This window comes from Euwallacea similis, chromosome 1, assembly GCF_039881205.1.
Source record: "Euwallacea similis isolate ESF13 chromosome 1, ESF131.1, whole genome shotgun sequence".
Classification (NCBI taxonomy): Eukaryota; Metazoa; Arthropoda; class Insecta; order Coleoptera; family Curculionidae; genus Euwallacea; species Euwallacea similis.
This window is the reverse complement of record NC_089609.1, coordinates 5,086,712-5,108,090: the sequence shown is the minus strand read 5'-3', so window position 1 is coordinate 5,108,090 and position 21,379 is coordinate 5,086,712. Positions and strand designations below refer to the sequence as shown.

The window sequence follows — 21,379 nt, the reverse complement described above, 5'->3', positions numbered from 1 at the left end:
TATTGATACATAAAAATGTTTAGTTTCCTTTTTCTGCCAATGGGAAACTGATTTGATCTAATAAATCATCAATTTTCGCCTGTAGAGTTTCTAAGATGTCAGCAGAGATGAAAAGATGATGCTCATCTAACTCTTGGATAATAAATTTTCGGCCTAGTTTTAGTGTCTCATCTAAGTGCAGTAAAAACTGTTTCATAGCAGGGTCACTAAAAAAAAAATGTGAAAATTGCCTTAAAATATTTCTTATAGTTATTACTGCAATAATTTATGTAGGAATAGCACTTCTAAAATTTATAGTTCCTAGAGAAAAAAAGATGGAATAAACTCGCTTGTTAATCTAGTGCCAACATTTCATTACATTATCACTTTTCTCTTTTCACAAAGGAACTTCAACCATGTCTAAAAAGGGAGTGAGCTTGGAAGAAAAGAAATCTCGAATGTTGGAACTTTTACATGAAACTGGTGAATGTTACCAATTAAAGGTATGTTTCTCTACTTATAAAAGGTCATATTTTTATATCATAGGATAATTTTATATCATAGGAATTAGAGAAACTTGGCCCAAAACTTAAAGGTGTAGTAGCAAACTCAGTTAAAGATGTAATTCAAAGATTATTAGATGATGGATTAATAGAATCTGATAAACTTGGCAATTCTATATTTTTTTGGGCATTCCCAACGTTAGTTTCAACTCTATTTGCACAGTGTAACTGTTTTAATCACAAAACTTTCAGTAAAGTCTTAAAGACAAGTAAAAGAAAACTGGAAGAAATTACAATACAATATGAAAATACTTCTAAAAAGCTCAAATTAATGGAAACTACTATGCAAAATGCCTCTGTAAATGAAGAAGAAAATGTGTTGAGCCAAACTTTAACTGAAATAACTGCCTTAGAAATAGACATTGCAAACCTACAGAAAGAGTTAGACGAGATAAAGGAAAATGATCCTCACAAGCTTAATAATATGAAGGAAAAGACAAAAGTGATGTTTTGAAATTAACAAAAAATTTGTTTAAAAATTGTAGATCTGTTTATAGGGACTTAAAGAAGCTGCTAATCGCTGGACAGACAACATATTTGCAGTTAAAACATGGTGCAAAAAAAAGTTCTTTATGGATGAGGAAATTTTGAACAAACAATTTGGGATACCTGAAGACCTAGACTATGTTGAATAGAACATAAATATTATATATTCATAAGCCTTAAGAATAATTGAATATTTGTTAAATTTGTTCAATCTGTAGTTCATGAACTTGTTTGATTAATTGAGTAATTGATATAAATAAATATACAATTTATTAGTGTCTATTGTGTCTGTGGCAACAATATATCACAATGATACTGCATCCATAAAAAATAGTTAAACAGAGTGTAGACTTGAAAATACTGCCTAACAGTGGTCTCAAAAGTCAAAAAGCCCCTTTTAAAATTCGTGTGAGATTTGTTGGACTGTAAATGGCTAGTGTGAGACAAGAGCAGTTTATAATAATTACATGTAGCTCACCATTTAACCAAAACTCCTTTCATAACATTAACCATTTTAACATATTTAGACTTCCCCCCGTAGTTTTATAGTGATAAAATGTAAAATGCAATTTACCCTGAAGAAAGTTTTTTAAAATTAAAATTTGTTATCTCCGTAACACAAACCAAAATCGTATCTGATGTGACGTATGTCAAAGTATTTGACATTTAGCAATTATTATTTATTTTTATTATGATCAACGGCAAATGAAAGGAAGAACAGCGTTCGGGAAGCGGAGCTGAAACCTATTGGTCTGAGAGCAGTATACTCCTGTGTGAAATACTACATACGAGATTTACTATCTTTGATCGTTGGCCAGCAATGTCTATTGTTATGCAGCTTTCCAACTAATATATTTACACTTTAAACAGTGGGAATAACGTCTGTGAGAGGTTATAAAGAAACACGATTGACATCACCTCTCTTCACGCACACTGGGAACACAAATTGTGAACTCTATCATCATTCTCTGAGTTACATTGACGCTGTTAATTGTCAGTTTATATTTACTATTTTGTACTTGCAGGGCTGGTATAAAAATAAAGATTTGACAATAGAAAGTTCTTAATATTTTCATTAATAAAATTCGTTAAAAGTAAATTCACATAAAACAAACATTTTCTCCATAGTGTAAGTGCATAAGGTAATACAGGAATAACATAAATTTTCATTTTTTACCAAAAAAATGAGTGATGAATTACAGAACTATCAGCTGCAGCTACAGCAAGTCGAAGCTGCATTGCTTACAGATCCCCACAATGAGGAACTGAAAAAGCTTAAAATCGACTTGGAAGAAGTTATAGATCTTACATTAGATCTAAAAAACAAAGCTGAGGAAGCAGCTAATTTACCAGAATACACTGAACCTGTAGGAATAGTCGAAGATGATGAGATTACAAGATCTCTTCTTGCAGTGGAAGAGTTTGTCGCCAGAAACAGGGCGAAAAAAATGTGGAGACTGGGAGATGTGTGCATGGCCAAGTGGAGTGAAAATGGACAATATTATGAGGCCAAAATTGATGCTATTCAATCAGACGGTCAAGTGAATGTCACATTTGAAGCATATAAAAATAGAGGTGTAACCACACTTGGAGAGCTAAAGGAGTTTACTATGCAGAAACGGGCAGCAGATACAGACAGGTTTAAAAAGAACAAAATTAACAAAGAATATTTGAAGAAGAAGAAACTGAAGAAGCAGATGAGATTTAAAGAAATGGAGGAGGAGCGGGAGCAGGACAAAAAGAAGTGGCTGGCCTTTGCAAATAAAGCTGTTAAAACCAAAAAAAGTGGGTTGAACACAAAAAGTATCTTTGCATCTCCTGAAAGCGTTAATGGTAGAGTGGGCATTGGCACTTGTGGGATCAGTGGAAAGCCCATGACAGAATTTTCATCTGCTGAGAAGTGGAGAAAAGGGCAATAAAGGGACTGATAAAGATAGGAATATGTTTCGATTTTAATTAATAATTTGCTTAGCACGTTCTTAATCTTTGTAAAAAGTAATATCAAATATAATGTATTTACTTTATTTTGATATGTTGCTTTTAGCTTTATTTGAGCAGATACTTTAAATTATTCCCTTCTTTGTGGTTATTTACTGCTTTTTATATTCAAGATTAAATAGATACCTTGCAGATTGGTGCAACAATTGTAATTATTAATCAGAAGTTTTAGTTTAATAAAAATAATTGTATTCATATTCTACGTTCTCTTCATTTAAATTTGCATGCGTTTTCTTTTTCAGAACATCGTTCTTTTGTAAGTCAGAAAGAGATGAACATTATCTGATTTCCTATTGTATAACATAACCTCAATTATTTATTCTTATATTCAAGTTTTTTCTTGGCGTGATAGCGATTTTAATTTTTAAATTCAAATAAGAACGTTTGAAATTAGTAATATCTAAAATTATGTTTAGAAAATTTTCAATAAACATGTGGAGAAACTTACTGAGTCCTACTAACACAAACAGCATTTCAAAAGTAGCCCCAACATTGAAGGAGATAGTCAAGTAGGTTTTATTCTATAGGCATGAACCCAGTTCCAAACTTTAATCCCAATTTTTTGTAGTACCAGTCGCAAATACTGGAAAACTCCACACCCTCGCCTCATATCCACATCAAACATCAATTCAATGTTTGTTCAAACACAAGAAACCCCAAACCCAAATAGTTTAAAGTTCCTGCCAGGTGTTAAAGTCCTGGAAAATGGACAGACAATAGATTTCCCAAAAGCGCAGGACGCCTATTGCTCTCCATTAGCAAAGTTGCTATTTCGTATTGATGGAGTGAAGAGTGTTTTCTTAGGGCCTGATTTCATTACAATTACAAAAGCAGATGAAGAAGTTGAGTGGAAAATAATTAAGCCGGAAATATTTGCCACGGTTATGGATTTTTTTGCGTCAAATTTGCCTGTTCTTAATGAAGCAAAACCCAATTCTGATACTCGTAAGTTAGAATTGATATTTTATTGAAATTATGGGACACATGAAATAGGAATGTAAGAAAGAAACAAGATGGGTATTTGAGATTGAAACCATACTAAGAGAGATAAATTGTTGAAACTGAATTGAGAGAAATCAATAACAACTTATATGAGTAATGTTTTGTAAATTTATTAATTATTGCCTTTTATGTAGGATTTATGTGTATTTTTTGAGAAGTCTGTACATATTTTGTTGTGTGTATTCCATCGATTGTTCTTTTGCATGCATATGTGCAGCAAAGTTTTAACATCTGTTTTTATAGTGAAGTTTCCAAGGTCCAAATAGGAATAGTTTCAATTTATCCTCAACTCCACAAAAAGCATCTTATAATTTTTTTCGCTGTAGGTGTTATTAAAATTGAAAAAACCTACGTTTTGCTAAGTCAATATCCAGGCTCAATTTCCCACATCATTATCTTATATTTTAGAAATCAATGATAATGATGACGAGACTGTGCAGATGATAAAAGAATTACTAGACACGCGAATACGTCCCACGGTCCAGGAAGATGGAGGTAAGAAAGCTGTAGGTGCATGCCACCACTTCATTATTTTGTGCTCTTTTTTGTTCAATATAAACCCAAAAGAGTTGCACTTCTCTGCATTTATTTGAAATGCGGGAGGAAAACTATTTAATCACCAGTTATATTAAAATTGGATTTTCCCTTTGTTTTTTCCAGGGGATATAATTTTCATGGGCTACGACGATGGGGTAGTAAAACTGAAAATGCAAGGGTCATGTTCAAGTTGCCCTAGCTCCGTTGTAACATTGAAAAACGGCGTGCAAAACATGCTACAATTTTATATCCCTGAAGTGGTAGCTGTGGAACAGGTGACTGATGCCTCAGATGATTTATCTGAGAAGGTTTTTGAGGAAATTGACTCGAAAATTAAGCAAAAGACTGGAGAAACTTAGGAGTTTAATTAAAACCTTTTGGTTAGGTAAATTAAAATGTGTGTAGATAAAGTAATATGTGTTTGTATAAAGATATTGACGCTTCAAGGCCCTTCTGAAATAATTTGCTGTAAATAATTAGCTGTATATATACTATGGCTTAAGTGAAATACATTGATTTCATGGAAACCTTTTATTATTGTACACTTATATAACTACAGATTATCTATAAATTAACAGGAACAAGAACTTTTCGCTTCGTCAGATTTGTTTTGTAAATGTTTATCAGGGTAGACATCATGTAGGAGATTTTTGATCTTTAAAGCAGGATCCAATTTTGGTAGCGCATCTCCAATTCTCTGGAACAGTGGCTTAATATTATACCCACACTTTGCACTAGTTTTTATGAAAATAATGTCCAGTGCTCTTGCTAATTTTTCGGCCTTCTCTATGGGCATTTTTTTAATGTTCTCTAAATCAACCTCCAGACCGAACCGTCAGCAGAAGGTTCAATATGGTCAACAGTTCTTATCTTATTTCCAACTAAAATTACTTGATCCCCTCTTTCCTTGAGCACATCATAAATTCATCGAGCGGTCAGTTTAAACGAGTTGAAATTTGTTATGTCGTAGACCACTGCTGCAACGTGCGAGTCTCTTATGTATGAAGGTATTAACGATCCAAATCTCTTCTGTCCGGCCGTATCCCAAAGCTGAAGACGGACAGTTTTATCTTCCAGGTAAACGGTTTTTTGACGGGAAATCTATATCAATGGTGACTTAGTAATGAGTGTCGAAGCTGTCGTGCATGAAATGAGTAATCATGGAGGTCTTGCCAACGCTCTGCTCCCCCAAGAAAACCAATTTGTATTTTTTGATTACCGGTAACGAGCCTTTTTTGGATGAATTTATCATTTTAAAATTGAAGGAAATGCTGAGAAGTGACGTTTCATCTCAGCCAAACAAAGAGTTTGTGTTGTCATTTGTTTAAGGGTGAATTTGCCCCATAAGTTCCCAGTGGTGGTTTCTTTTAGGGCCGATGGAACAAAGTCCTGGCAGGTTTAGTCCGAAAGAAACATCCATTGGAACGTAGAAATCAGGACGGAAGTTTTGATGGTTTCGGGGTTTCCATGGAAGTTATTTTCGAGGTAATGTTGCCAGTGGGTTATCTTGTGGCTCTTAACGAGCGTTCCTCGTTTATCTCCTGTTTTCACGATTCAATTTTTTGAAGTTGCAAATATACATCCACAGTACGTATTCCAGTTTTTGCAATACCTCATTACAGTCGACTCACCAAGGTTGCTGGCGATAAACATTTAAAATTCACACAGTTGCCACGTGTTTTCGCACGCCATTTTCTACGTATAAACACACACCCCCAAGCTGATTACCGAACGGCGGTGACAAACAACGCAACATTAGAAAACATTACATCACTTACGCAAATATCAGCAACGCAATAAACGTCCACATTTAATGTTTGTTGATATCACAGGCACGCATCTCGCACAAGTAACTTCGGCGCAAAACGTAAAAATTCCGTGAGAAGTTATACAAAGCACGATAACAACCACCTTTGAATGGTCGATTTTTCCGTCAAATTGGCATCATGGCCGGAAATTACGCGCATATCGTCGGTTTAAAAAATAACACCGCGAAAATCGTGTGTGTAGTATCGTCTTTTGAGTGCGGCTGATAAGCTGGAAGTAGGTCGCTCTCTGTATATAAACCTTTGAGGTTTTTAATTTCACTGGTCAGTCCAATAGCAATCAGAAGACATGTCGGTATCGCCAATGGCAAGGCAAATTAAGAGCACAGAGGCCATCCCTATCAAGAGGGTTCTAGTGAATGATCCCTCTGAGATGCCCAGTTGCTGTTCCGAGACTCCTGGAGGAACTGCGTTCTCGACTACCCCTGGAGGTAAGATTGTTTTATTTTAACCAAAAAAACAAAATCCACGTAATGTTACAAAGAGAGTAGTTTTCATGGAAATGCCACGAAAAAATCACTTAAGCTACTGGCCCTTGGAGTCAAAAAATCATAATCCCAGCGAGAATTTTTCTTAAAAGCGCTCGAATAAATCTTAAGAGTGGGTCGATACTTTGGTTTCCATACAGAGATTATCCTCCAGATAAATACTGCTAACTGTGTAGCGACTTATAGGGTTTTATCTCCAACTTAGCGAAGCTCAGTTAGTTTACCGGGGATCATCAAGTTTTTGTTCCTTTTTTTTGTCTTTGATCTTTTGCGCTTTTCCGTGGAAATGACTCTCCTGATAAAGTTACCCGCGCGTCGACAATTTGGCCCTTACAGTGACGTAAATTGTTAATGGAAATGTACGCCAGACACAACAAAATATAAAAAATGTTAATCTCGATAAACACAAGTTTTATCAGCACGTGGGTGCGCGACATTAAATTCGAATTCTCTAAATTTCGATGAAGCTATTGTTTTTGTGTTGTTATTGTTAATGCTAAAACCAGTTAGGAAACAAATGCTTAATGTCACTTAAATGGGACCCGGCGGGACGAGCGAAGCAAGGCTCCACAACGACGTAATGTGCTATAAAACAGATTTTCCAACGAGTTTGATATGTACATAGTTCTTTCCTGATTTCGCTATATCATGAAATCGCAAGAAATTGGCTCGAATTTGAGCATATTCGATCGGCGCCCTGTGTCTAGATCATTGCTGTTGCTGGCCCCATTCGAAAACACAATTATGAAAAGAGACACCTGCTTTCATTATGTAACTAGTTACGAAACGGAACTCGTTTAATCACTAGGTTCCGTTAAAAAACTATTAGTTTATGTGTCAGAATTAAAAAAAACAAACAGTATTATTCGTGCGAATTTAAAATGCTGCTATATAGCATAAAAATAAATTAGATTCAAGAGCAGTCAACGTACATTAATCGATTAAACGATTAGTGTTTTGCGTCTTTATCTGCAGATACTTGACCTAGAATGGACATCGGGGATGACGACACTGTCTAGAAACTTTCGGGCTTTTGTACTTTTCGAGAGGTTCGATAGTAACAAAATCTGCGCCAACAATAGATCGAGTTATACAGGGGCAAATCAGTTAGTTTTATTAAAATATGTCCGACCAGGTAGCGTGGGTTTGAGGCATTCGGGACTGTTTTATGGGGGAAAGTATGCTACACCGGCATTGATATTTTTCCTGCGATCACGAAATTATCACAATCCGACCTGCAGTTAATTTAAACTTAAGGAGATTTCTACAGTCCGGGAAGAATTTCTCGTTACGAGCACGCTCTGTGAAGATCAAGTAGAGGATGTTATTTATTTACTTTTATAATACCATTTATGACTTAATTAGTCACCCGAATTTATACAAAATGTACCTGATTAGAGTAGGTAATCGTGGTATATGTATATGCTTGAGAATCTCAAAGGAAAACGTTCATCCACATGATTGTACAAATCGCATTATTTACAGACGTCACCATTTGATTTATATGGAAAACAAACCCAATAATAAATCTGCCAGCTATTTTTCCAATACACATGTTCCTTTGTTGCTTGTTAGGTAATAGTTAGAATGTTTTCCATATTTCAGGGTCGTTAAAGCAAATAAACCACTGATAATAACTTTTGTTTACTATCTTTCCTCAGAAGTATATGTCCTCTTTATTACTCACCAAAACATAATACGTCGCATTTTTCCCATTACGTTACCAGTGCGAACAAAGAAATTGTAATTATCATCTGACTCGAAATAAAGGAAAAATTAGGTGTATCAAAACTCTGGCGACAAAAGAAACCTAATTTCAGAGCCGAGAAACAAATATGCACTTGAGATTTATTTTTTTCCTGAGTGGCGTTGGTTCAATGATTTCTTGTTACTGTAGTCTGATCCATAAAACTCCTAGGTGCGTAATAAGTAACAAGAACCGAACCAGGCATTTTATATCAATTCTGATTTACGGAAAATGTAAGCATTCTTATTGCATTTCCCCCCAGTAAATACCAGCATAATATCCTACATGTGCCAAAATACATAAAAATAAACGCGGCAGGAGATCTGTTTATTAACAAATTCCCAAAATATTGAACTTTGTTTTGTAATAGTTATCGGGCTGTTTCGTAATTGTCCAATTCCTATTTTTGGCTCAAATGTAATCTGTATAACTAACACTTAGGCACTTAAGAAAATCTGTCTAATGGTTACCCACGAAGGTCTGAGTCAAACAAAGCCGGAAAATAGTTTCTGCAGGATTTGCAAGGGGAAATTAGTTTAGAAAGAGTCTGAAATCGAAGTTGCCAGGGGAAATAAAATACTCTTTCAAGATCATTGTAAAAGCGTAAATAAGTAAAGTAGCCTCGTAACACCAAAAATCGCTCTGTGTATGTCTGATTGCTTCCGTATCTGAGAACAAGCAACGAGGACGTATTGTATATACGGGACCAAATCGATAAGTGGGGCCACTATACCGATTTCGTTATAGTTAATATGAAGCTTACTTTTTCTTATCAATTAAAAATTTCTGGTACTACTTCCGTACCTTACTAATTTCACAAATCGTTATTGCCAAATTTCCCCTTTAATAAAATTACCCATAGAACATTCCTCGTAGCTCCAGGATAAATTTTAAAACCTACTTTAATCCAGGGGCGTACCGAAAAAATAGGGATTATCTTTAAAGACGGAAAAGCTATCGTCACAACTGGACCTTTCTGAATCCTCTCTAGGTTACTACATATGTTTATATTTTCTTCCAGGTACCAAGATTCTCTACGAAAAGAGGTTCCTGCTGAATCTGCGCAACTCCCCGATCTCACAAACCCCTCCCACCAATGATATCCCCGAAAACTTAATTAAAGGTTCCAGCAGCCCTCCGAAGAAGAATAACAACACGCATCACTACAACTACCCGAGGAAGCAGAGCCTGACAAATAAGGGCAGAAGGAATAGTAATGCCAGGAAGGGCAGTATTAAGGAGGAAGACCAATTTCATATAGAGCTTTAAATTGTCGACAGAATAGCTATGCTGTAAACTTTACCACCAGGATAATTCCCATTCAAACCAAGAACTCATCGAACTAATTTTATCATTAATTAAGGTTCATAAGTGAACGTTATCGTTTTTCGAACTTTAATTAAGATTTATGTACACATTTATGTTTTTTAAAGTCTTCATAATTTGCTTAGTTTATGGGTTCATTAAGTATTAATTGTTATGCAAAATAATTACAAAAATGTATTATGTATGAAAGTGTTCATGTTCATACAACCGACTTAAAGTAATTGAATTGTTAAGGCTGTTGTGAATATTTTGTAAGTGTTTCTCTTGTTTACAATTTATATTAAATTGTGCTTATTAGATTACTTCGCGTTGCTAATCATCCTTTAATACCTCAGTTGAGAGCCAAGTTTGTTCGTCAGTCACGTATGCATCGTAAACGTACAAAAAGACTTTACTGGTGAGGCCCATTATGACTTATGACTTCACGATTATGTGGTGCCCTAATGTGGAGGGAGATAACTTACGCGTACAGCTAGAAGAAGTTCAGAGCGTGCGTTGGAACATGCAGTACCATGAGAACGGCTCTCCCCAGGGTACTGTAAGAATCGCTTTTTCTCACGCTTCTGGAACTGGTAATCAAATAAGTAACGATCTGTGCAACATATGTAATTTTATCAAAGTTTAGATAGAAAGAGATAGAATTTAGAATGAATAATTAGAGTCGAATAGTTGTACCGAGTGCGAGTGTGTGTTATTCTTCACCCGTCATATGGAGATTTTTTTAACAGTAATTTGGTCCTTGCATTTTTCGTAAGTCCACTAGTTAGCTGAAATTGACAATTTTGCATGTAGAAACGTCAAATAAACCAAGGTATGACTGAAGCTCTGCATGTGTATCTACGGAGAATATAAGGGGTTAATTAATCAGTTTATCAACTTATTCAACGTGCTAATATCCAGATATACAAATTGCTATGTATGTTAAACCTCATGTTTCTTCGTTCGGTTTTCTCTTCAATAGTGTACTGTCACTACACTAATGAACTCCGACAGAGTATCCTGTTCTGTGATTTTTAGCAAACAAACCTAAGAAGTGATGGGAACGTGACGTTTTAGACGTTTGTTTGCTTGACGTTCCGCTATTTGAAGTTTTGTGTCTGGGTTAATGTCCCTGTTGTTTTGCCTTGCTGATTGTGTAAATAAAGTAAACTTGTAAATGCATTTTTTGTTACATTCTTTAAAGTAGAGGTGCTGTATTGTACTGATTTACTAGCGCAAGATGAAAATATAAAACGATAGATAATTTTTTATCAAGATTTTCGTGATTCAATTCAGCTGATACGTGGTTTTAATGGAGGTTGAAGATGATAGTAATAGTGGAGAGGTAGGTTTTTCTCGTTTTTTTTTTAACATTTAATATCATGTCCTATATGCTGCTAAGACCTAATGTATGTTCATCTCTCTGGGTTAAGAAAATAGTATAGTATACACCAACATTCTAAAGTATATCATTATAACCTGAGCATTAAGTTTAAATCCAAGGCCCCCAGCACTGAGGAATCTAAGATATGAGGGTCACAAGTACTGCACACCTGCGGTGTATATATGATTTTTTGCCATTCATAGTTTTTTCAAGAATACCATATTTTATGTGTGATTTGGGACTTTTTGACTGATCATCAATTTTGTCTACCTCCTTTACATTGAAGCAGTTTTTTCAAAGTGAACTTCGAGTTCACATTCACCTGAGAATGAGCTGGATGAAATGAAAGAAAATCTAACTAGGTGTTGCCATTTAGCTTAAAACACACCTGGTAAAAAAGATTCATAGATTTGGAGCTGATTTTATGGATGATCTCTTATAAAACATCCATGTATACAGTTAATTTTATGAAGAGGAGCCACATGGAATAAAATTAAACTTTTGCTGAGAATATTTCATTCAAATTGAGTTTATTAAGGTACTTTAAGCTCTTTTTTACTTTTCCTAGATGGAGTCAAAGCCACTGTCAACGCTTGATACTGCCTTAAATGAGCTTGGAATGTTATCCTCCAGTACCAATTCTAGGAAAGAGTATTTGACTGAAATTAGGACACAAAACTATTTAAATATGCTCACAATGAACACCAGATATGTTAGCAGTGTTTCTATAGGGTTTAGAGTGAGACCTAGTGTTCCTCATGTTAGATATAAACCTTATCAAATGCCTCCAAAAGAGCGGCATAGGTAAGCAGATGTTTTCTTGGATATTCAATGAAAGTTTATTTTCTCCTTTCTTTAGGACCCGATCGGAAAATAACGATGTCGAGGCGGCTTCAAATATAGCCCAAAAACTAGTTGAAGACTGTATATCTGAGTCAATAGTTGAGATTTCACAGCTGAAAAAAGCAAAATCGCTGGAAAGCGTCGTGGCCGAAGGCGGCGAGAACAGGGATTTGAAAAAGATTCATTTCGGCAGCCATAGTGACTTAGAACAGGTTTCAGATGCTGTTCAAAAACTCAACGTACGAGAATGAAAGTTGTAGTTTTTAAGTAGGATGTACTTACATAAATGTGATGTAATTTTCGTTTGTATTATAATTTATAGTAGGTAATCGAATGGTACATATTAATTTTTATTGTGATTTGTATAATAAAGATCATTGGTCTTTAGGTTGTGGTTTGCTCTACTCCCAAAAGCAAAGCTGAACTGCCAAACTTTGGGGTATTCAACGCGTAGAAGTTCCACTTCTCCATTTGATTAAAGGATCTATGCTGTTTGTTATCGATTTTGTGGACTTTTGAACCCTCAAACTGTTTTATCAAACTATTAGTTCAGCAATGCGCACTATTACTTCAAGTTCACGCATTTATGATAAGTAATTTGATTATTGGGCAACAACTACTTTGGTGTTTATGTAGGACGAATGGAACCAATATATTCTACTTTTGGATGGTTCAAGGCTAAAGGAATACTTACTAACGTAAGACTGATAACAGCTTATTAAATATGTCTAATTTGAAGTTCCATTTGTATAAAAACTTCAACATCCTGCGTTTCAGATACAGTTGAAATTGTGCTAATATAAATGTATTCACCCAGCATACTGTGCACTGAAATGTAATGATAATTATTTCGTTCCAACTTAAACAGTTTGGAGGTTTTATTTTTAACAAGCTTTAGAAATTCTAAACGTATCATATTTGAAACGCCGATGCGGGTCGTATGTATAAAAAATAGCATTTACTAATGTTTAATTCAAGAATCTACTTTGTAAATGCAGCATCTACTAATCTGAACCAACAAATTATTTACTGTAGTTTACTAGTTACTAACTTAACTGCAGTAAATGCTTCGTTGGTATAGTAGATTACTTCGCATGTGAAGTACATATAGTACATACTTGAAGTATTGGCGAATATTTCTTTTAGGCATACCATATCATTTTTCGCATTTTTCCTAGTTAATAATTCTCCAGTAATCGATATCGATGCCTTACTTCATCACAGACCTTACATAGTAGAGTATATTGGCTTACGTTCTTCAATAATGGGCTTAAGGGAATATGTTTTATGCAGGAAATTTGATTGGATTGCACAAGAAAATGAGAACATTTTAGTACTCATTTCTCTACACGGATTTCAGTATTGGTAAATTGATAATTATTTACTCAAAAAGTTTACTTCTTAAGTCTATTAAGTAAGTATTTTAAGAACTGGAAAAACTTGGTATTACATTAATATGAAATTACCGGTTTAAAACTACATCTTTAATGCAAAAAGAGTATTTTTGAAGTTGTTTTATTTCTTATTGGCAAAAGCACACATTAGGTACTTTTTAACGAAATTTGAAGCGAAAGTGTTCTAATACGAATTTTGTACCTCTTTGCATATTTAATGTCCACCAAAACGTCCAGATTTGCCTGTGTTAAAGACTACTGTCTGCTCAAATACAAAGTCGCAATTAAGACAAAGATTAAAACAAATTTGAGACGTGAAACTAGGCAGTCTGTATGCAAGAAATTTACGTTAGTACGATTTTGTTTTGTGTTGCGTCAGTACATACACATTCCCACAGCTTGTTAAGTTACCGAACTCGATCATGCATACCAATCAATAAGAGAAACATTTATAATTCTCAGCGTTTAATCATTTATACATATTCTTGTCATAAAGCCCGCTGGATACTATAGATCAAGCGGCGCTCATGCTCACACTCTGAATGAGTGTGGTGCCGAATTGAATGGATGAGTGAGACCTGAAGGTAAGGCTCACTTAATGTGAACGCCTTGACACTTTCAAAAGTATTTAATTTTGAGCATGGTTTGAGCGGAGTGTGAGCGTCGCTATGGTGTGAAACTGAGTTCACTGTTAAGATAATTACAGTAGTAAAGGCTTTCACAACCTTGCAATATCAAATTACGTTTACAAATTATAATGGGTGCATTATTCCACCCATTTATTGACATGAAATCCGCCTAAATGTAACCACCATTAGCTGCTTTTTTTCGGCGGACTTAGTTTCACTAGTATCCACGTGAAAAGTAAATTCTCTCTCTTCATCACGATGTCGTATTTTAAGCTATTCAGGCCGTCCTTATCGAACAATTTTTGACCTTTCCTCAAGACATCATATCTGAAACAAATAGGTATTAGTGGTGTTCAAATCATTACCACATACCTACCTATTTGGATTGGGAGCATCCTTTTTGTGTGTCAGCATGGTATACCTGGCTATGGTAATAGGGTATCTTGAGATATAAAGATGATGGAACCTAATTCTATTAGACATATCATCATCCTCTCCGCCCCAACCCCAAAAAGAGTTCGAAAACCCGTTAAGTAACTTGAAATGCTCAGTTGTAATTGCGGAAACTCCTCCAAAAATTGCTGGATAAGGCAACCTGAAATAATTAAAAATCACAACTAATTTTACAAGTCAGCTTCTTAGTACTTGTATTTAAGCATATCAACGGCTACGCTCATATGCCTCGGTTGCAAAGGGCACGAGTATAAATTTCTATCGTCCTCGGGCAATAGATCTACGTCATGGAAGATGAAACAATCGAAATTTCTCATTTCTAAAGCTTCCTTGAATCCTATGTTCATGAGCATTGCCCTAAAATTCCATTTAAGACCAACGGTTATTTAGAATATAAAGTGTCCGTTTCTGGAGCTCAACTATGGGGGATCTTAGTAACCGTAAAAATTACGAGGTCAGTTAAACGGAAGTAAAATAGCGTCATTTGAGGTTTGAGAATATGCCGTTTTAAAATTGGGTTAATTCCAGTGACTTTCGGAGGTGTTCGAACAAAAATGAAATTTTTGGTTTTATTTTTTTTCAGCTCATGTGGAGACGAAATTCAAAATGACTCATACTTCATCATTACAAGTTTTCCTTCTCTACGACGTAGCGATGACATGCTGAAAGTTCGACGTTTCGATTTTCGACCACCATCATCAGCTTTGTTTTTTTTTTTGAACGCTATCTTGGATTTTTTCACTTTTGAATTCAGTTTTTTTTGTGATTACGATAATGCATTACATTTTGGGGTTCAGTCATGTGAGATATCAATGTTACCGATGGTTGAACCTCAGAAACGGACTCTTTGTGTGCCGCTTGGTATCATACCTGTTGAACGGGCCATCTCCTTCCTGCTCTACGACGAATATGGTGTAGTCTAAGTGCTGTCTTTTTAAGAAAGGATGCATGTGTTGCAAAAATAGAAGCAAATGCTCTCCACGGTATCGAAATGGTACTACTACAGCCACCTTTTTCTCCACTGTGCAATTCGAGGGAGACCAATGTCCGCCGGGCTGAAGCCACGAAAATCTACTTTCCAAAGTTTTTACAGAAGGCACGGGGTATTTTCGTATTGGCACTCGGCCATCTAGAACAATTATGACAATCTTAGCTGTCATTATGCGTTATAAAACAATTGAATCGATTGTCATTTGGACGAATGACGCAATTACGGCTACCAATCAGAGAGAGCTAAAATTTATGACGTCGTTCAAACTTACATAAATATTGTGATATGTCTGGACATAAAGGCTTGACCATATTCAGAGCTTCAGCCCCAATGCCTTCTTCATCTTGTAGTCTAGATCCGTTACCGTTAATATTTTCTTTACTGGTTGTCGTTGTAACAAATACATTGGATATGTTGTACGTTGAAGTTATATTCTCGATTAAGAACGGGGGAACTGTCACTATGTAGTTTAAATTTGAAATCTCTAGAGAAAAATTGTTGGTTTTGGAGTAGAGAATCGGGTTTAGTGGGTGTGAGTGCGGATTTGTGAGCAGTGATGTGGCGTTTTTATCTGAGTTTTTGAACAAGAGCGCCTTGAGAAGAGGTCCATAGTTCATCTGAGACTTGTCTGGGTATTGAAGGAGCCTGAAAAGATCCAGAAGTTATTCACATAGAGCCATCCCGCAGGGTGGTGGTGTGTTAACCACTAAGGTAAATACTCATAAAGCTCGACATTTTAAAAGGTCAAACTCAAAGGAAATATGGATCGCTATTGTTTGCACAGCAAATAAACAATAAATGTCGAACTTTACCCCCATTTTGCAAGGTTTGTATGGAAGTTTGTGACTTGCATCTTTATGATTCGCGGTTTGCACAAGCTTTATCGATTTAATCAGAATCGACACAGAAAGTATGGGTTGGAGTAAAGTGATGGGTTTATTAGATACCTAGGATGTTCCAAAGGGATTGTGCCAAACTTAAAGGAGATTATAGGGGCTATTGCGGCAAACAAATTTTGCATAGAAGCCCCCTAGTCAAAAATGAGCCGTTTTGGCTCCAGATTCGTATCTGTTGAAAAACGTAACGTTGCCTCGTTAACACCAAAAGATTTCTATATTTAAATTCATTTTTATTAAAGATAACGAAAAAAAAATGACCACAAAGGATTAAAATGATCCCCAACCTGATTACATATATTTGTTCTTTAAATCATTGAATCGCACACCCGTTGTAAGATGTGCCCAGCAATTCCTCTTGTGTGGTTACAGAAGTTTCCTATACCAACGACTTGATTTAACCCCAGATGAAAAAATCCAACGGGCTCAAACAGGGACTTCGCGCTGGCCACCCGATAGGTCAGCTTCTTCCGATTCATCGCCCATAAAAATGTTAGTTTAGATGATCCTGCACAGTACGAGCAAAATGTGCAGGTGCACCGTCATGTTGGAATCAAATTCTATCTTGTATATCCATGGGAATGCGTGTGATTCTAGATCGAATTAGCCCAAGAATTTGGTCTCTAACAAATCTCATTCTGCCTGTAATAGTCCTACATTTGCCCTGCACTTTATTTTTCTATAAATTAGTTCAGAATAACTTTAGAAAAGGTAAACGTATTTAAGCTAATTTTCAATAAATTATAAAACTGCTTGTTAAAGCTGCATTACTATGAGTTATTATAGACATTACCAGGGAATGGGTGCCTCACGCCAGGCTTTTGGCGATATTGATGGGGAATGGGACTAGGGGCGTTCTATTGTGTGCATTTGAGAACTAGTTAAAAATTGGAAATACGCTAGGAAAGCTACTCAATGTTAAAATAACTGTTAAAAAACTTAGTGTCCCTGGGGGTCACATTGGGACCAATACTTTTTATAGCATAAACAAATTCGGTGGCACATCTATAAAGTGATGGTGGCTCGATAGTTTCGTATGCAGACGACACAATAATGATCGTTGAAGATAGGACTTGAGAAGAGGCAAAAAATAAAGCTGAGAGAGAGAGAGAAAAAGAATTAAATATTAACACAGAAGAACAGTGAAAACACAGATAAAAATAAACGGTTCTTGGCAGCTCTCCAAGGGCACAAATTTAAGCGAACAGTCCTTAGGTCAAAATGAGAAAAAAACTTCTACAAACACGTGTTCAGAAAAACTTCTTTTCTGAAATACAGGGTGTTAAAAATGTCATCCTGGTTTCTTCGAAAGAACTCAACATATGCCTGGACTTGCTTCATTTCCGCAGTAAAGAGTGCAGAAGAAAAAATTGGTTTTGTATTATTTTTTAAAAAACGCTTAAGCCACTTTAATGGACTTTTTCGTCGTTTAATAACAGAATTGTGGCCTGCCTTTTAGATATATTAGACTTCTTCCACATACTTCAGAAGCGTGAGCACGGCCCAGGTCTGTGGGAATTTTAAATAAAAACAGTAACGCCTGCCAGCTCTCTGCAGTTTTCATAATTATTGAGAATAGAGCGAGTAAAACATAGCTATTCAATCTCTTGATTTCTTTTGCGAGCCTCTTTTCGTTTTCGAAATTCAAATTAAATTTCAAGCTCCTGCACGTACCTCGATGAATTTAAAGCAACGAAAAAAATTCAAATCAAGGGTATTAACGTTTTAAAATTGGCAAAAATGGTTTAAATTACTATCCCCAACGAGGATAAATGAATCCGATCGGCCTTTCAGTAGCTACTGAACTCTTTAGAAAACACGAGGGTTGTTTTTTTAATTCCCTGTATTTTAGAAATGTAGCGATTCCGGATATACTATGTTTATAGATACTTTTTTCTTCTTTTGTCCTAAAGAGTACTTCCTTAAAGTTGCTTCTTATGTTTAGGAAACATCTTGTATTCAATTAGGTGTTAATGCCTTTTTTGGAGAACATCACGTTCAGGAGAGTTGCACGTTGCGCTATTGCAGTATTTTGCTTGGATTGGACAATTATTGCACATGTAGATTACAGTCACTATCTATGCGAGTCCGTATTTTCAGCAAAGCTTGTAATACGCGACAATACTGTGGAAAAACAAACATGAATTCGATTAATCTTCGTCAGCGGTTTTCCCAGTTAAAGAGCTGTTTTAAAGCCACTCTTTCACCCTCAACACCTTTTAGTCACTCGAGAGAGGGCTACGTGGGTAGTACAAAGACCTGAATAACTACATAATCACACTGTTGTTGAGTAAACTATTATAAGAACTAATTACATTACACGCGAACTTACGTGGACGCGTTAAGAAATCCATTCCCAGTGTCGGACACGTTGCTGAACAGGTATTCCAGAATGACGAAAACCAAAATTAGAATAAAGAGCCCTTTGTAGGGCGTGCTTTGCAGGAGGCAAGGGGGCATAGCCCTCCTACGTGTTGCGCCCCAGCATTTGCGCGGCTTGTTCTGCTGCTTTTGCTGCTTTCAACAGCAGAGAATTCGTCTGAAACGACAACCATATTTTAATATTAAATTACAAAATACAAAATAAACTGGATTTTGTGGCAAAATAAAAAGGTATTTTGGATGAAAAAAGAAACAAAAATTTTGTTTAATAAACCCTCTTTGCCGACCTTTTTATGAATGCAAAAACCATGAAAACGCTCCTATGTTTAGTATATGAAAAGAGGAGGTTTTCAATGGTTATCAGTGGAAGGTAAATGAGTCGTGAATTTTTAATCGTTCATTAAACGCAAAAGTTATAACATATTGAAATTTGTCAGTAATATTATCATAGAAGTTTACTGCACAGAATCATAGGAGAACCCCCAACGACAAAAGCTCCTTTACAACACTTTATCTGCCAGACTGTATCGATTGGAAGCGTTTAAAGCAAATTAGCACTTCAAGAATTAATTGCCTCACAACTGTTAGTCCGGGTTGCTCCAACATTCTGAGAAATTGAGAATTTTATTGAGTTTATGCAATTCTCAAGCGCAATTAATTAAAGAAAAAGCAAATTAAATTACGATGTAAGTGGATCAATACAGAGAACAGTTCAGCTGGAAATTACCCGAATACCATCAGTACTTGCTAAAGCAGGTTCTGTTTATATTTATAAGCACTAGTTATCGCTGGCGTGTGTGATTATTGCATCGTACACGTAATAACGCTACAATAAACTCACCAGTGCTTCAAAGCGATTTCTGATACGATCGATCATGTTCAGAACCAGAGGAACTTGTAGGTAGATACCAATTTCAGAATGGCTCCTGCAAAAATACGCAACATGGCACCTAGTCGCCATTGCGGTTTTTGAAGAAAAGCAAAATGGCTGCAATGGAAAACAAAATGGCTGCAATGAAAAAACAAAATGGCTAATTGAAACGAAATATGGCTAACCAGAAAATGGGAATGGTTAAGGGGTTATGTCTGTAGGTATACAAAAGTAATTCCTATTCAAACCTCTTGATTTGAGTTTAAATTAGTTTTTTGCACCCAACGAACCTATCGGTACTAATCAATAAATAATCGCCACATCTAAGTCAAATTGTGCATAAACCCTGCTTTAAAGGGATTGAAAGCCCTTCATTTTCTTCAGGAAACTTTTCTCTTCTCATGGAAATATTATGCCATAAAAGAATTTCACGCAAAAGCTTTAGATATGCCAATTAGCTTTCACGCTCATATTTGAAAATTGTATGCTTGTTAGGGTTTCTAAGTTAAAGTGCCCTTAACACGAAATGGCTCTCATAGAAAACAGAACACATTCAATTATGCAAAGTTGTCCTTATTCCCCTTATTATTTCTTCTTTCGCCTTGAACTTTCCGGAATGGCAAAATGCTCGAAAGTGCCTTAAATTATTGATGTGTAAAAATTCCGTTTCACGCAGGGATGTTGCTGGAATTGCTTGTTGCTTATTTTAGGTGAAAAAGGATTTGAATTGAGAAAAATGAAAAGATGATTTTGGCCAAGAGCGTAGCTCTTCAATCGATTAGTTTGGCCCAATGATGGAAAACTCGCAAATTCATCTTTGAGAGGGAAATTATGACAAAACAGTCTTATCGTGATCCAATCCCATTGGAATACTGTAGAGATATATAACAATATGTCTAAGATCCAATAATCAAAATCCTGATAGCTTTACCTACCGTATAATTACCATGGAAATGCTGAAATCAAAGCAGTGAATTATTTTTTCCTCTGCATTTCATCGAAATTATCTTCTTCTAGATCTAACAGGATTATGATATATTGGCCCTAAAAATGTTCAATTCTTCTCAGTTCTCATTTCAAATCTTCACCATTGGACCGTCAACTTAGAGTCGATTTTCTCTTAATAAAAGGCTCTATGAGAGTGGCCCGAAGTTCCAAAAGAAGTATAGAAAACTGTATGTAGAAATCTATTCCATAACCCAATTTTTCAAAAAATAAAAATATACAGGACGTCCTATTAAAAAAAATAAATAAAGTTCTACTAATCTAAGGGAGAACCAACTTGTTAAATTAACAGCAAATTAATAACTCCGCCCTAAATGAGCCCCACAAAGTGCCGCTTTTCCACCAATTTAACCAATCTTCTACCTCCACCTGTTTTGGAAATAGCAGCCGTGCAGGCACGTAAACAAGGCATCGAGTATAGGAAATGCAAAATTAATCATTTCTGGATCGTAGATCTTCTAATTTCCAACGTATTTTAAAATCTTGGCTATTCTGCAGAATAGAGCTTGGTGGTTTATTTATCTACTTCCTTGATCTAATATTTTCATTGCAGAACTGGTTGCGTGCCGGATTTATTCCGCTATTCGGCCCTTGCCGCCC

General features: G+C 35.7%; 7 protein-coding genes across 8 annotated transcripts in view; 5 read left to right on the top strand and 2 right to left on the bottom strand.

Moving 5' to 3' along the window:
* The window catches only part of LOC136411426 (meiotic nuclear division protein 1 homolog), a 66,776-nt gene extending 65,557 nt beyond the window's left edge, over positions 1–1,219 (top strand). For both annotated transcript variants that reach the window (XM_066394003.1, XM_066393993.1), the window contains exons 2-5: positions 385–482; positions 544–680; positions 735–984; positions 1,040–1,219. In XM_066394003.1, the coding sequence (XP_066250100.1) occupies positions 396–482; positions 544–680; positions 735–984; positions 1,040–1,177 (612 nt within the window). In that variant the 5' untranslated portion in view covers positions 385–395 and the 3' untranslated portion in view covers positions 1,178–1,219. The remainder of the gene's footprint in view (positions 1–384; positions 483–543; positions 681–734; positions 985–1,039) is intronic.
* Positions 20–1,646, bottom strand: Tfb5 (transcription factor B5). The gene is made up of 2 exons (XM_066394044.1): positions 1,507–1,646; positions 20–206 (listed from the first exon to the last, which is right to left on the bottom strand). The coding sequence occupies exons 1-2, from the start codon at positions 1,539–1,541 to the stop codon at positions 20–22; spliced, it is 222 nt and encodes a 73-aa protein (XP_066250141.1). The 5' UTR covers positions 1,542–1,646.
* A 386-nt stretch (positions 1,647–2,032) lies between these two features.
* Spf30 (Splicing factor 30) lies at positions 2,033–3,058 on the top strand. The gene has a single exon (XM_066393765.1). The coding sequence runs from the start codon at positions 2,213–2,215 to the stop codon at positions 2,945–2,947; it is 735 nt and encodes a 244-aa protein (XP_066249862.1). The 5' UTR covers positions 2,033–2,212; the 3' UTR covers positions 2,948–3,058.
* Positions 3,059–3,365: 307 nt separating this feature from the next.
* LOC136408934 (NFU1 iron-sulfur cluster scaffold homolog, mitochondrial-like) lies at positions 3,366–5,006 on the top strand. Its single transcript, XM_066390161.1, has 4 exons — positions 3,366–3,535; positions 3,595–3,971; positions 4,437–4,523; positions 4,689–5,006. The coding sequence occupies exons 1-4, from the start codon at positions 3,435–3,437 to the stop codon at positions 4,922–4,924; spliced, it is 801 nt and encodes a 266-aa protein (XP_066246258.1). The 5' UTR covers positions 3,366–3,434; the 3' UTR covers positions 4,925–5,006.
* Positions 5,007–6,546: 1,540 nt separating this feature from the next.
* Positions 6,547–10,249, top strand: Thor (eukaryotic translation initiation factor 4E binding protein thor). Its single transcript, XM_066390175.1, has 2 exons — positions 6,547–6,822; positions 9,648–10,249. The coding sequence occupies exons 1-2, from the start codon at positions 6,681–6,683 to the stop codon at positions 9,893–9,895; spliced, it is 390 nt and encodes a 129-aa protein (XP_066246272.1). The 5' UTR covers positions 6,547–6,680; the 3' UTR covers positions 9,896–10,249.
* Positions 10,250–11,043: 794 nt separating this feature from the next.
* Positions 11,044–12,545, top strand: LOC136419695 (uncharacterized). Its single transcript, XM_066406227.1, has 3 exons — positions 11,044–11,276; positions 11,884–12,119; positions 12,175–12,545. The coding sequence occupies exons 1-3, from the start codon at positions 11,244–11,246 to the stop codon at positions 12,407–12,409; spliced, it is 504 nt and encodes a 167-aa protein (XP_066262324.1). The 5' UTR covers positions 11,044–11,243; the 3' UTR covers positions 12,410–12,545.
* Positions 12,546–14,302: 1,757 nt separating this feature from the next.
* Positions 14,303–19,764, bottom strand: beta4GalNAcTA (beta1,4-N-acetylgalactosaminyltransferase A). The gene is made up of 7 exons (XM_066393811.1): positions 19,745–19,764; positions 18,854–19,060; positions 15,897–16,270; positions 15,505–15,763; positions 14,827–14,991; positions 14,558–14,776; positions 14,303–14,508 (listed from the first exon to the last, which is right to left on the bottom strand). Exons 2-7 carry the CDS (start codon positions 18,979–18,981, stop codon positions 14,367–14,369), a joined length of 1,287 nt encoding a protein of 428 aa, XP_066249908.1. The 5' UTR covers positions 18,982–19,060; positions 19,745–19,764; the 3' UTR covers positions 14,303–14,366.
* Positions 19,765–21,379: the final 1,615 nt, after the last annotated feature.

Coding starts and splice junctions, on each gene's coding strand:
- Tfb5 (XM_066394044.1), bottom strand. CDS start 1,541: ATGGTTAATGTTATGAAAGGAGTTTTGGTTAAATG. Junction 207..1,506: donor AAAGGAGTTTTGGTTAAATG/GTGAGCTACATG, acceptor TTTTTTTTTTAG/TGACCCTGCTATGAAACAGT.
- Spf30 (XM_066393765.1), top strand. CDS start 2,213: ATGAGTGATGAATTACAGAACTATCAGCTGCAGCTACAGCAAGTCGAA.
- LOC136408934 (XM_066390161.1), top strand. CDS start 3,435: ATGTTTAGAAAATTTTCAATAAACATGTGGAGAAACTTACTGAGTCCT. Junction 3,536..3,594: donor ACATTGAAGGAGATAGTCAA/GTAGGTTTTATT, acceptor AATTTTTTGTAG/TACCAGTCGCAAATACTGGA. Junction 3,972..4,436: donor AAAACCCAATTCTGATACTC/GTAAGTTAGAAT, acceptor CTTATATTTTAG/AAATCAATGATAATGATGAC.
- Thor (XM_066390175.1), top strand. CDS start 6,681: ATGTCGGTATCGCCAATGGCAAGGCAAATTAAGAGCACAGAGGCCATC. Junction 6,823..9,647: donor GTTCTCGACTACCCCTGGAG/GTAAGATTGTTT, acceptor ATTTTCTTCCAG/GTACCAAGATTCTCTACGAA.
- LOC136419695 (XM_066406227.1), top strand. CDS start 11,244: ATGGAGGTTGAAGATGATAGTAATAGTGGAGAG. Junction 11,277..11,883: donor ATGATAGTAATAGTGGAGAG/GTAGGTTTTTCT, acceptor TACTTTTCCTAG/ATGGAGTCAAAGCCACTGTC. Junction 12,120..12,174: donor CCTCCAAAAGAGCGGCATAG/GTAAGCAGATGT, acceptor TCCTTTCTTTAG/GACCCGATCGGAAAATAACG.
- beta4GalNAcTA (XM_066393811.1), bottom strand. CDS start 18,981: ATGCCCCCTTGCCTCCTGCAAAGCACGCCCTACAAAGGGCTCTTTATT. Junction 14,777..14,826: donor GTTGATATGCTTAAATACAA/GTACTAAGAAGC, acceptor TAATTATTTCAG/GTTGCCTTATCCAGCAATTT. Junction 14,509..14,557: donor GATGCTCCCAATCCAAATAG/GTAGGTATGTGG, acceptor TATTTGTTTCAG/ATATGATGTCTTGAGGAAAG.